Genomic DNA, 14,094 nt, shown 5'->3' on the forward strand with positions numbered 1-14,094 from the left:
CAGAATGTGAGTTTATTTGGAGATAGGGTCTTTGTAGATAACGTTAGTGAAGATGGGGTTGTATTGGATTTGGGTGGGCCCTAAATTCGATAACTAGTGTTCCTTTTCTTTTTTTTTTTGTTGGAGACAGAGTCTTGCTCTATCCCCCAGGCTGGAGCGCAGTGGTGTAATCTTGGCTCACTGCAACCTCCGCTTCCTGGGTTCAAGCGATTCTCCTGCCTCAGCCTCCTGAGTAGCTGGGATTACAGGTGCCCGCTACCATGCCTGACTATGTTTTTATATTTTTAGTAGAGGTGGGATTTCACCATGTTGGCCAGACTGGTCTCGAACTCCTGACTGCAGGTGATCCACCTGCCTCAGCCTCCCAAAGTGCTAGGATTACAGGTGTGAGCCACCACACCCAGCTCCAGTGTCCTTCTCAGAAGGCCATGTGAAGGCACAGACACGCATGTGAAAGAATGCCCTGTGATGACAGAGGCAGTGACTGGAGTCACTGTAACCCAAAATATCCCAGTGCAGCTGCAACCCAGAAAATCCCAAGGAATGCCAGGAACCATCAGAGGCCAGGAGAAGCAGAGAAGGAGTCTTTCCTAGAGCTTTGGAGGATCATGGCATTGCTGACACCTTGATTTTGGACTTCTGGATTCCAGGACTGTGCAAGAATAGATTTCTGTTGTTTTTAGCCACCTGGTTTGTGGTAATTTGTTATTGCATCCCTGGGAGATGATGAATACGTTTTCTTTTGCAGGAGAGGAACCCTAGGATGTGTGACACATCCAAGGTCATGTAGTTGACTGGTGGCCAATCCCCTACTCCAATTTAGCTTTTATTTTTCTTTAAGAATTGTATTTGCGGCCAGGCGTGGTGGCTCATGCCTGTAATCCCAACACTTTGGGAGGCCAGTGTTAGTGGATCACTTGAGGTTAGGAGTTTGACCAGCCTGACCAATATGGTGAAACTCCATCTCCACTAAAAAAATACAAAATTAGCCAAGTGTATAGTGGCACATGCCTGTAATCCTAGCTACTTGGGAGGCTGAGGCAGGAGAATTGCTTGAACCCGGGAGGCAGAGGTTGCAGTGAGCCAAGAGCCACTGCACTCCAGCCTGGGCAACAAGAGTGAAACTCAAAAACAAACAAACAAACAAACAAACAAAAAAGTGTATTTGCTTTCCAGCATCATCATCGTTTCTGAATGTGGAAATAATGTTTCTTTTCTATTGTCAACGTTCATTTTGAAGTAAGAGTTCACTTCTTTTTTTTTTTTTTTTTGAGACGGAGTCTCGCTCTGTCACCCAGGCTGGAGTGCAGTGGCCAGATCTCAGCTCACTGCAGGCTCCGCCTCCCGGGTTCACGCCATTCTCCTGCCTCAACCTCCCGAGTAGCTGGGACTACAGGCGCCGCCACCTCGCCCGGCTAGTTTTTTGTATTTTTTTTTGTATTTTTAGTAGAGACGGGGTTTCACCGTGTTAGCCAGGATGGTCTCGATCTCCTGACCTTGTGATCCGCCCGTCTTGGCCTCCCAAAGTGCTGGGATTACAGGCTTGAGCCACCGCGCCCGGCCAAGAGTTCACTTCTTACTGAATTATGAAATATATATGAAGGGACAATTTAGGCTTTAGAAATACTTTGGACTATGAAGTTTTTCAATAGATTTACTGCTGGTTCTTTGATATTCCAAAATATTCTTTTTTTTTTCTTTTTTTTCTTTTTGTGGAGAATGGGGTCTCGCTATATTGTCCAGGCAGGACTTAAACTCCTGGGCTCAAGCAATCCTTCTGCCTCTGCCTCCCTAAGTGCTGGGATTACAGGCATGAGTCACTGCACCTGGTCTGGTATTCCAAAACATTCTAATAGCTTATTACTTTTGAGAGATGAGGGCTACCCCCTTCAAATGTTGAAATCACCACTTGTTTCCTTATTCTGAGCAATTTTCTGAAGGCAAGCCAAGTCTTGCTGAGGATATCGGATGTAAAACTGTCTTTAAAGTAGATCCTTTGGTAAGAAATGTATTGATCACTATTTTGGGGTTTTAACTGACATCAAATAATATGAAGCATATGTGAGTTTTTAATTATTTAGAAGTTCCTAAGCCTTTTTTGAACCCTATCTCCCTTTAAGAAACTGATAAAAGGCCAGGCGTGGTGGCTTACACCTATGATCCTAGAACTTTGGGAAGCTGAGGCAGGAGTTTTATCACTTGAGCCCAGGAGTTTGGGACCAGCCTGGGCAACATAGCAACACCCTCATCTCTACAAAAAAATTAAAAATTAGCTGGGCATGGTTGTGGGCGCCTGTGGTCCTAGCTTTGGGAAGCTGAGACAGGAGGATTGCTTGAGCCCGGGAGGTCAAGGCTGCAGTGAGCCATGTTCACACCAGAGCACTCCAGCCTGCGTGACAGAGCAAGACTCTATCTCAAAACAAACAAAGACATGGATAAAAGCTATGGATTCTCTCCCACAGAAAACTGCACACCCTCATAACCTTTTGCACCTACGCTTAGAGAATTCTCAGGCCCCACGCCTTACCCCAACTTCTGTTACCAGTGGTGAATCCAACGGGTCTGCAGCTAACTCGATGCTTGCCTTCTCAAAGACAGAACTCAGCTGAGGGGCAGAGGTGGTTTTAAGTGATTTTTTAAGGCACAGGGAGAGACCAAGGCAAGTTTTAGAGCAGGAGTGAGAGTTTATTAAAAGGTTTTAGAGCAGGAACAAAAGGAAGTACAGTATGCTTGGGTCAGACAGGCAACTTGAGAGATCTAAGTGCCTTGCCTGACCCTTAACTTGGGGTGTTATATATTTGGCATGGTTCTGGGATTTACATCTCATCTCCCCCTGATTCTTCCCTTGGCGCAGGCTGTCCGCGTATGTGGTGACCTGCCAGCACTTGGGAGGGGTCACAAGCACAGTCTGATTACTGAAGTTGTGCGCATGCTCACTTGAGGCATTTTTCCCTTACCAGGCGTGCGTTCCCAGAGCAAAGTCATACACTGGTTAAATTCTGCCATTTTGCCTCTTGGTGCGCATGCTCCAGCCTGCTTGCCCAGCTCCTGAGATCTTATTGGGAAGCGGCTGATCACCAGATCCAGGTGTTTTGTATCTATTGAGAGACTGTGCTTGCTTGGAACTGGCTGCAACCAATTGTTATTTTACAGAGACAGTTTTACAGAGACCATCACCTGATGGTCGCCTGACGTTCCTGTGGGGACCCTCTCCTGTCCTGCTCATGTTTGCCTAGCTCCCTACTCTAACATGTCCACTCTGTGGACCCCAGATTGAGATCCTCTGCAGGGGAGACTGTCCGCAAATAACCTGCTGAGGAGACATCTCCTTCCCGTTTACCTTTCCATTTGCCCCTGCGGTGTTAGGCAAAGGCTGAAGCTGGCCTCTGTGGCAGAGGGTTTCCTCCCAACACGCTAATGACGCTAGTGGAGAGTCTTAAAAACAGCTGTGCTGGGGAGAGTTCTTGCTGTGTACCTTTCAGAGACCTTCTCCGTAAGACTCTCTAAGACTGAGTCAGGCCATTGGGAGCATGGCAGCAATTCTTAGGGGACAGCGGCAGCTTTTTGAGGAAGACTAATTGGCCTCTAGGGCTGGAGGCCACTTCAGTCTGACAGACTGCCCTGCTGCCATCCCTCTAGGGCACCCCCCACTTCCTTGCTTCAGGGCCTTCCTGCACTTTCTCCTTTTGTCCTCAATGCTCTTCACCCCACCTTTTCCACCTGGTACCCTCTGCCTGTGGTCAAGGCTTTGGTGAGACTCATCTTTCTCTTAGACCTTCCTGGATTCCCCAAAGTCTGTGTTGGAAGCCCCTCCCATGTGCCCTTGTTTGAGCTTTTAATTTTCCAGCATGACGCTTGTCACACTGCTTTGTAATTGGCTCTCTGTTCGTCTGCATCTCTACTGGGTTGTACCTTCCAGGAGGACAGCTGCCATGTAACTCTTGTAATCGTCCCACCCCCAACACTCAGCACAGTGTCAGGAACACAGAGCACGATGAGCACAAGCTTGTTGAGCAAACAGACAAATAACTGGATGCTTCTATGCAGAGTTTCTCAACCTGGCCATTATTGGCATTTGGGACTTGATCATGCTTGGTCATGGGAGACGGTTCTGTGCCCGTAGGATGTTTAGGAGCATCCTTGGTTTCTACCCACCAGATGCCAGGAGCACACCCACCCAGCTGTGACAACCAAAAATGTCTCCAGACACCATTCCAAAACCAACGGGACACAAAATCGCCCGAGAGTCATTGCTTTAGTGAGTGTTGACCTTAGCGTCACTTGGCCTCTCTTGAGTCTAGGCTGGGGAGTGAGTTCAGTTAGCCAATCAGAGAACGCTGATGGGGCCACCAGTATATGCTCATGAAATGGGTGGCTGACCTCTTGGGGTCAGAAGAGGGAAAGTTCTGTGTGTTGGCTAAGGACCGTTTTAAGTCCTTTAATGGCCGATTACCACGTGAGGACACAAGAGGGCGCTCTAACTAATGAGTTCCGCGGCCGAGAAAAGTGGAGTGGGTGCTCCTGGGATGTCTCAGGCTTGGGGTTACCGCAGCTGCATAGGAAGGCTGAAGCCAGCGTCCTGGATTCAGACAGACCTTTTAGCCATTAAATCCACTAAGAATTAAATCCACTAAGAAAGATCCCTGCGCATGAAGTTTCCTCCTTGGAAATACAGGCGGAAGGGAAAGTAATTTTAAACCCGTGTGTGCTCCACAGGCCGGAGATGGTGGCTCATGCCTGCAATCCCGGCACTTTGAGAGGCCAAGGAGGGAGGATCACTTGGGCCCAGGAGTTCGAGACCAGCCTGGGCACCATGATGAAACCTCATCTCTGCAAAAAAATTAAAAAATTAGCCAGCTATGGTGGCTCAGGCCTCTGGTCCCAGCTACCCAGGAGACTGACGTGGGAGGATGGCTTGAGCACAGGGGTTCGAGGCTGCGGTGACTGCGCTCCAGCCTGGGCAACAGAGCAAGCCCCTGTCTCAACAAAAAAAAAAAAAAGAAAAAAAATTCAGTCGTGCTGCATAAGGCACCGAGAGCAGGAATAGGGTTTTTGCAGCTCCTGTGGCAATTGCCCTTCTCTGGTAAGGGCAAGGGACTAAGGAACTCCCTGGACACAGGGGCTCCAGCTGTCCCCAGATCATCAACAGAGATGTGAAGGCTGTTAGAGGTCGTCTGATCCTTTGACCTCAATCTGAGCCCACCACTCTGAAAACTTGGAAATTGTATGACATTTTTGTGATACAAGTGTGTGTGTGTGTGTGTTGGGGAAAGGAACCAACAGCTTTCATCATATTGTCAGAAGAATCTAGGCTGGGCATGGTGGCTCATGCCTGCAATCCCAGCCCTTTGGGAAGCCGAGGTGGGCAGAATACCAAAGGTCAGGAGTTTGAGACCAGCCTGGCCAACATGGTGAAACTCCGTCTCTACTAAAAATACAAAAATTAGCCAGGCGTGGTGGCACCAGCCTGTAATCCCAGCTACTCAGGAGGCTGAGACAGGAGAATTGCTTGAACCCAGGAGGCAGAGGTTGCAGTGAGCCGAGATCGCGCCACTACACTCCAGCGTGGGCAACAAGAGCGAATCTCCATCTCAAAACAAAACAAAACAAAAACATAGACCTGCTTGGTTCTCTCTGTGACTTCAGAGGCCCAAGGAGTCCTCAGCACTACAGATGCATGTGGCAGAAGACAACATTTCACAGATCTGCGAAGAGTAAAGGTCAAATTTATTTAATACAACACCCACGAGGGTCCCTGCAGCTGTGTCACTGAGTCAAACAGGAAAAGGGATTTTGGTTAGGCGTGGTTCTCACCTGTGAAATTCCACAGTGCAGTGACAGCAGCCTCTCTTCCACTCAAGACACTGTCAGGAACGCCTTAAGACCTCAGGAGCCCACTTCTTTAGCAAGCAATTTTTTTTTTTTTTTTTTTTTTTTTGAGATGGATTCTCGCTCTGTCACTCAGGCTGGAGTGCAGTGGTGCAATCTCCGCTCACTACAACCTCTTTCCTGGGTTCAAGCGATTATCCCACCTCAGCCTCTTGAGTAGCTGATACTACAGGCATGCGCCACCACACCCGGCTAATTTTTGTATTTTCAGTAGAGACAGGGTTTCACCAGGCTGGTCTCAAACTCCGGACCTTGGGTGATCTGCCCGCCTCAGCCTCCTGAAGTGCTGGGGTTACGGGCGTGAACCACCTCGCCTGCCCTGGCAAGGAATAAATCTTTAAAAATTAGTAAGAAACATATACATTTCAATTTTTCAATTAAGAATAATATTTGCTGTAGGCACCATCTTCCTGTCTTTCAGCCTTCAGCATGGTAGAAGAAAAGAAAAAGAGTGTAGAAAGAAACAGTTTAAGAACGTCTGTGCTTGTTCCACCTTCATTTTCTGTTATGTGCTTTGCCCGAATGAACCGTGTCTTCAGGTCAGTATTTCAAAGGCGGTGCTCCCAAGTAGCCTGGTTTTCCCGTTTGTGGAGGGCGAGGTCATAGAGGGGACAGGAGGAGGCTGTCTGGTCAGCACTGTGTATTTCCAAAGAACAAGGACTACCCAAAACTACAAGCCTTTGAAGGACCAAAGGAAAAGAGAAAAAACTAGCCTCTAACCAGGCCATGTGCTAGAAGTGATTGGCTACAAAAAAGAAAATTGGTTTCTGTGTATGACGGTGCATGGAAAAGGTCTTTATCTCTGCACAAGACAAAATATTCAAGTTTCAGAATATCCCAATGGCCTGTTTGCCCTGGATCTCCTCTTCTGCCCTTCCAATTGCCAAGGATGCTCCAACTTGGTGGAAGGAGGGTATGTGGGAAATTCAACAGCCCCTCTGTATCTCTTTCTACCCAACATTAACTCAGTAGGATGGATTTAAGAACCGGCAGCTTAGCCTGAGGAATTGCTGTTTTCTGTGGGAGCAGGGCAGGTTCATAAATAAGTGCACAGAGCTCTTGAAATATAGGGATCATCTGCTCTTCTTGGAACATAGATGTCCTTCCAGGGATATGCATCTGGCCTCGCTGTCTAAGTTCCATCAAGGGAGCCTTCCGTTCTCTGTAGTGACAAGAAACAAGGCAAGTTATGATCACACCTCTCAAGATTGAAGATTGCCCTGGTGGAGAGAAATACAAAATGGCAGACAGCATTTCTCGAAGAAAATGCAAAGCAGGGCTGTCACGCACTGGTCCCCCACCCTGCAGGGTTCTCTCTGTGACTTTAGAGGCCCAAGGAGTCCTCAGCACTACAGATGCATGTGGCCCCTCAGAAGACAACATTTCACAGATCTGCAAAGAGTAAAGGTCAAATTTTACTTAATACAACACCCACCAGGGTCCCTGTAGCTGTGTCACTGAGGCAAACAGGGAACGTGATTTTGGTTAGGCATGGTTCTCACCTGTGAAATTCCACAGTACAATGACTGCAGCCTCTCTCCCACCCACTCAAGACACTGTCAGGAGCGTCTTAAGACCTCAGGAGACCACTTCTTTAGCAAGCAATTTTTTTTATTTAGATAGATTCTCACTCTGTCACTCAGGCTGGAGGGCAGTGGCGCAATCTCTGCTTACTACACCCTCCCTCTCCTGGCTCCTGCCCATATGCATGTCTCCTCTCCATGCCTGCTCTGTAGGGACTATAGCCTCTGTCCCAGCATACATGTTGGACACCAATCACATCAGTCCACCAAGTAACTTCATCAAGCACCCATGTACACCCAGCACAGAGCCCCGAGGGTGCCCCATTTACCCACAGAAGAAGAAAGGAAATTTTGTAAGAGATCTGGCTTCTAGCTCCAGTTCTGCCTCTAACTAACATAAGATGTACCTGTTTGAGGTCTGTTTTTTATTTTAAAAATGAAGGACTGAACTTAGATGGTCCAACTTAAATGTTTTAAAATGATATGATTCTACCTTAAAAAAAGAATGAAATTCTGATATATTTCAACACAGAAAAACCTTGAAAACATTACGCTAAATGAAATAAGGCAGACATGAAAGGACAAATAGATGATTCCACTTATATGATGTACCTCGAATAGTCCAATTCATAGAGACAGAAAGTAGACAGTGGTTACTAGGGGTTGGTGGAGGGCAATGGGGAGTTAGTGTTTAATGGCTACAGCGTTTTAGTGGCTGCTCTGCCTATGGAGTAGCCATTCTTTTGTTTCTTTACTTCTCTGATAAACTTGCTTTCACTTAAAAAGCAAAAGCAAAAGCTCTAGAGATGGATAGTGGTGATGGTTGCACAGCAATGTGAATGGACCTAAGACAACTGAATTATATACTTGAAAATGGTTAAGTATACACTTGAAAATGGTGAATTTGCCGGGCGCAGTGGTTCACGCCTGTAATCCCAGCATTTGGGGAGGCCGAGGCAGGTAGATCATGAGGTCAGGAGTTCAAGACCAGCCTGGCCAACTTAGTGAAACTCCGTCTCTACTAAAAAATATAAAAATTAGCCGGGCATGGTGGCGGGTGCCTGTAGTCCCAGCTACTCTGGAGGTTGAGGCAGGAGAATGGTGTGAACCCGGGAGACGGAGCTTGCAGTTAGCCAAGATCGCACCACTGCACTCCAGCCTGGGCGACAGAGTGAGACTCCATCTCAAAAAAAAAAGAGAAAGAAAGAAAATGGAGGCCGGGTGCGGTGGCTCAAGCCTGTAATCCCAGCACTTTGGGAGGCCGAGACGGGCGGATCACGAGGTCAGGAGATCGAGACCATCCTGGCTAACATGGTGAAACCCCGTCTCTACTAAAAATACAAAAAAAAACTAGCCGGGCGAGGTGGTGGGCGCCTGTAGTCCCAGCTACTCGGGAGGCTGAGGCAGGAGAATGGCGTGAACCCGGGAGGCGGAGCTTGCAGTGAGCTGAGAACCGGCCACTGCACTCCAGCCTGGGCGACAGAGCGAGACTCTGTCTCAAAAAAAAAAAAAAAAGAAAATGGTAAATTTAATATTATGTCTATTTTATGACAATTTAACAAAAAGGATTCCTGGCTGGGCATGGTAGCTCAATCCCGTAATCCCAGCACTTTGGGAGGCCAAGGTGGGTGGATCCCCTGAGCTTAGGAGTTCCAGACCAGTGTGGGCAACATGGCGAAACCCCGTCTGTATAAAAAAATGCCAAAAATTAGGCATGCATGGTGGTGTGCACCTGTGGTCCCAGCTACTCAGTAGGCTAAGGTGCGAGGAACACTTGGGCCTGGGAGGTGGAGGTTGCAGTGAGTTGAAATAGTGCCACTGCACTCCAGCCTGGGTGACAGAGTGAGACTTTATTTCAAAAACAAAACAAAACAAAAAGAAAACACCCACAAAAGGATTCCTGGATTCCTTCTGCCATCCTGTCGTGCTCTCTAACAGCTTCAAATGGTATTTGTGTCACCTATCCACCTATCAGTGCCTGGACCCTTATCTGACCCATATGCTGTTCTCTATGCTGGGGATGCAAGAAGCTGTTCCCAAGAATTTTATATTGTATCAATTATTGATAACACCACTATGAAGCAGAAGGTATAAGAGGTCTCACCAAACTGTGGAAGGGGTTCAGAGGCAGTGAGAGGGCTCTGGGCTGGGCAGTGAGGGATTCACAGAAGCAACTCTGGAGTCAGCCTAAAGACTGGATTTTGACAAATGGAAGGAGCCCTTGCAGGGAAAAAGAGCAGGCATGCTGGGAGATACCAGAGTAGAGGGGGCTCCTGGGCAACAGTGGGCCCTGAAGAGCAGGCAACACCTAAATCCACTATTCTGGAAATCCATGTACACAGGACACTGCTGCAGGTGGAACTCAGCAAAGCAGGAGCAGGAGCCGGAGGATGACCCAGGGCTGAGGTACCCCAACTAGAAAGCCAAGGCTCTGGCCCCTCCTCTGCCAGGAGAGCCCCATGCAAGTGGGCCAAGCAAGCCGTGCTGGCCCCAGAGGCTGGAGGCCTGCCAGCGCTGGCAGCCACCCTGCTCCATTTCCTCTGCTCCGCCTGGATGGGGGAGACATGACTTTGGTGTCCAGCCTTTCTGCGGGCCCCAGACCAAGTCCCTCCCCAGACACCTCTGCTCTCCCTCTGTGGGGGCAGTCAATGCCTGGGGCACCACTGCAGAACCAAAGCCACAGACAGGAAGGGCTGGGCCACAGTCAACAGGGCCTTAGGGGTTTCGAAGTAAAGGTTAACACGCTCACATCCAAGGCCTGGGCTTGCTGTGCTTAAATCAGAAGCCAGCCATCAGCCACTCAAGTGCAGCTGTGAAATCGCCCTGCCTTGTACCCGGAATATGGTGTCATTTTGATTTCAACACACTCTGGGATCTCCAGTTCCTGCTTCTACAAAGTGCTGCTATGGGTACTTGCAATAGACCAGGTCTGTGCCAGGTGCTCATTCAACCCTTGCAACAACCAGATGAGGGAGTTTATGATTCCCAGTTTACAGATGAGGAAGCAGAGGTCCTGAGAGACCAAGAAATCTGTCCATGGTGACATGGCTAAGAAGCAGGAAGTCAAGTGTTAATGTGGGTCTCTGATTCCTAAGTCAAAGCCTGGCCTTGGTTGAATCCTATGCCTTAGGTAAGCAACTGCTACGTTCTCCATATGTGGCAGGGTCATTTCATGGCCAAATCAAGTTAAGTTCCCCCATCCACACCTACTATTGTGCAAGTGATGAAAAGAGCTTGAAATCAACCAGCTTGTATGTGGTGGTTTGCAGCTTACAGCTTTTATATGGTGGTTGCAGTTGCTCATTTCATCCTTAAGAAAATCCTAAGAGGTTACTGTTATCATCATTGTCATCACCATCTCCTCCACTTTATAGAATAGGAAGCTTGAGCCTGAGGAAGACAGGATCACCCAAAAGACAGCTGGAAAGCTGGAGCTCCCCTCCCATCCCCTGATCCTATCACCTGGGCAGTTTCCACTGTAGCCCAGCTGCCTCCTGGCCTCCAGGAAGTGGGGAGGTGAGCTATAGCTGGCAATTGCCTTTCTTTCTGTAAGAAGGCAGGGTTCTCTCCAAGATCCCAAGACTGTCATAGGTCCAGATTCACCCCTTTCATTTAAGTACAGGGTGTTCTCTTCCATGCTATCTGTCTACGTCGGCCACACACACAATTTATAAACAAGGTAAAAATGGCAGAGGAAAAATGAAGTCAGAATGTGCCATTGAAGCAAGTCAAACAATACCAAATTAGTCTTTGGCTAAGTGGCTATCTCATTGTTAAGATATTTCCTCCAATGTTTTCAGAGGCAACGGCCATTAAACAACTGGGAATGATCGCCAGGTTTGATTTCAGGAAGGAAATCTCCTCCCATTTCCCCACTAGGCAATTCAATTAATTTTCTCCTGACCCACACCAGCTGATTATTAGGGAAGCTATACCTGCTTCTTTTATAAACAAAACCCATTTGCTTAAAGGTTCAAAATTCCTTTCCCAATGGCTGGAAACCCTGTGCTCCCACCAGATGACTTTATTCTTTTTTCTGGGGGGACAGGACCAGCCATGGGTGAGCTCTCAGGACCATCCTGGGAGCAGATTTTGATGCCCAAGGGCCAGCTTCTGGGGAAAGTTCTGTCTGATCTGGAGCTCAGAGCCTTTGTCCAGAGACACCCTTTGGATCCAAGACAAAGTAAATAAGTTGGTCCTACAGGGTGTTTTGGGTGGACCCAGCCATGTTTATCGCTCCAGGAGAACACATCTGTGTCCCGCACTGCCCAGGGAGCAAAGACCTCATTTTCCACTCTCTCAAAGAGATTATTGCTGGAACAGCAACTTCACATCTTGGAAGGAGTCTCTGTCATGACAGAGGACTGGCCACGGAGTATAGAGGCCCGGGCTCCTCACTCTATTAGCTATCCAGGTGACCCCAGGCATGCTGTTCTACCATCGCTGGCCTCAGTTTCCTCATCTGCCAATTGGGCTCCTTGTCCCAGTGACACAATAATCTCTGATTTCAGGAGTCTGAGTGGGTTCTGGCTAGAAAAAAACAAAACAAAACAAAAAAAACAACCATTCATTTCATTCCTCTTTTCCTTAAATTCATAGCTTTCTTCCATAAAAGGAATATCAGTGGCTTCCTGTCTGTCAAAGGTATAATGAGCTCTGTTTTACAAGAGTCCAGACATGGGCAAAACAAAGGAAGCCAGGGGCTCACTGGAAGAGCTACCAGAAATCTTGCTGAAGGTTCTTCCCAGACCGAAAAGAAGTTTATATGGCAAATGCCTCATTTCTTAAGATATTAGCTGCCCAGTTAACTCCTGCATTGCTGGGTAGCTCACACACACACATAAAATCCCAGGCAGCTAGGATTATAGGTGCCTACCACCATACCCAGGTAATTTTGGTATTTTTAGTAAAGATGGGGTTTAGCCATGTTGGCCAGGCTGGTCTCAAACTCCTGACCTCAGTGGAAGGAGTGGAAGACAGGTCTTTGCAAAAGTTGAACGTGTCTCTGTGTCTTTCTTAAACCCTCCCATCTGCCAAATAGCAGATTCCTAACTCTATTTCCTACAGAATGAAACTTCTTAACAAGACAAGGCATGTAAGTCCTTTGGATTTAAGCCCTGACTTATCTTTCTCCCATCACTTGTCACTGTCACACTCTTCTTCTCCCATCCCACGCTGCTTGAAACTGGTCATCCCTCACCCCTGTGCTCCTGATCTTTCTCCCTCGATGCTGCCATCGCTCCATTCACTCTTCACGGCCCATCCAAATGATTCCTTGGGAAAGAGGCCACTAGCCAGGTCTCTCTTCTGTGTTCCCATAGGCTCTGGCATAGCTCACTTTGCTTTATGATAAGTGATCACATGTCTGATTCCCTCAACAGAAGGTGAACTGAGAAGGAGAACCTTGAGTGTCTCCTGCAGCTGATGGCCTGGTGTGTAGTGGGTAATTGGTATCGGCTAAATTGCACTGAGCTGTCAGCTTCTCCACTCCTCCAAGCATACGCCCTAGATCTGCCTCACTTCCAGAGCCTAGACTCTGCCATTAATCGAAATGTGTGCTTTGCTTGTTTGGTGCTAAGCACCCTGGAGTCCCAATCCCTCACATGTGGGCTGAGATGTAATGATGGAAATTGCAAGAGAGAATATTCAAAATCAGAACTGGTCAAGGCTAGTCAGAGAAGCCCAGGGCTCCTGGTCTGAAACAGAGTAGGGAGTGGGGAAGAATTCGTGGGAATGCAGGACATGGGTGAGTCTGGAAATATTTCACTGTTCAGTGGAGTACTTTTAAATATAATGTATATGAAATGTGTACTTACAGAGTATCTGTTTTCCATGGCATCTGCAAAACAAAGGATGACATGGCAGTGAGCAATGCAAAGAACCCAGTTCAACCGCCCCAACAACGTCACAGGGGCAGGAGCAGGCCGAGAAAAGAGGGAGGAGGCAAGAGCCAGGAGACATCAGCCCGCAGGTGCCCTTAGAGGTTTATGGCTCCTGTGTGCACAGACAGGTTCCCCGGGACCCTCTAGCTCCACATGACATGCATATAAAGTCCCTGGCACTTCATTTAAAATTTTCTTTATTTTTTTTTGAGACAGAGTCTCCCTTTGTTACCCAGGCTGGAGTGCAGTGGCACCATCTCGGCTCACTGCACCCTTTGCCTCCCGGGTTCAAGGAATTCTCCTGCCTCAGCCTCCCAAGTCGCTGGAATTACAGGCACGCACCATCATGCCTGGCTAATCTTTTTGTATTTTCAGTAGAAATGGGGTTTCGCCATGTTGGCCAGGCTGGTCTCGATCTCCTGGCCTCAGGTGATCCGCCAACCTCAGCCTCCCAAAGTGCTGGGATTACAGGCTATGTCACCATGTCCGGTCTCATTTAATATTTTAAACAGTTTTTTAAAAATGTAGTATCATGGCCAGGTGTCGTGGCTCATGCCTATAATCCCAGCATTTGGGAAGGCAGAGGTGGGCGGATCACCTGAGGCCAGGAGACCAGCTGGGCCAACATGGCGAAACCCCATCTCTACTAAAAATACAAAATTAGCCAGGTGTGGTGGTGGGCACCTGTAGTCCCAGTTACTCGGGAGGCTGAGGCAGGAGAATCACTTGAACCTGGGAGGCAGAGGTTGTAGTGAGCTGAGATCGCACCACTGCACTCCAACCTGGGCGACACAGCAAGA

At 48.1% G+C, this 14,094-nt stretch overlaps 1 protein-coding gene across 9 annotated transcripts in view; it reads right to left on the reverse strand.

The window, feature by feature from the left end:
- Positions 1 to 5,706: 5,706 nt before the first annotated feature.
- Positions 5,707 to 14,094, reverse strand: part of PECAM1 (platelet and endothelial cell adhesion molecule 1) — a 108,225-nt gene continuing 99,837 nt past the window's right edge. For 7 of the 9 annotated variants that reach the window (XM_030922497.1, XM_030922499.1, XM_030922496.1 and 4 more), the window contains 2 exons: positions 13,229 to 13,251; positions 5,707 to 7,051 (listed from right to left, as the gene is read on the reverse strand). In XM_030922497.1, the coding sequence (XP_030778357.1) occupies positions 7,022 to 7,051; positions 13,229 to 13,251 (53 nt within the window). In that variant the 3' untranslated portion in view covers positions 5,707 to 7,021. The remainder of the gene's footprint in view (positions 7,052 to 13,228; positions 13,252 to 14,094) is intronic. The other 2 variants (XM_030922495.1, XM_030922493.1) reach the window with 1 other exon arrangement.

The sequence above is a fragment of the Rhinopithecus roxellana genome, chromosome 19, assembly GCF_007565055.1.
Source record: "Rhinopithecus roxellana isolate Shanxi Qingling chromosome 19, ASM756505v1, whole genome shotgun sequence".
Lineage (NCBI taxonomy): Eukaryota > Metazoa > Chordata > Mammalia > Primates > Cercopithecidae > Rhinopithecus > Rhinopithecus roxellana.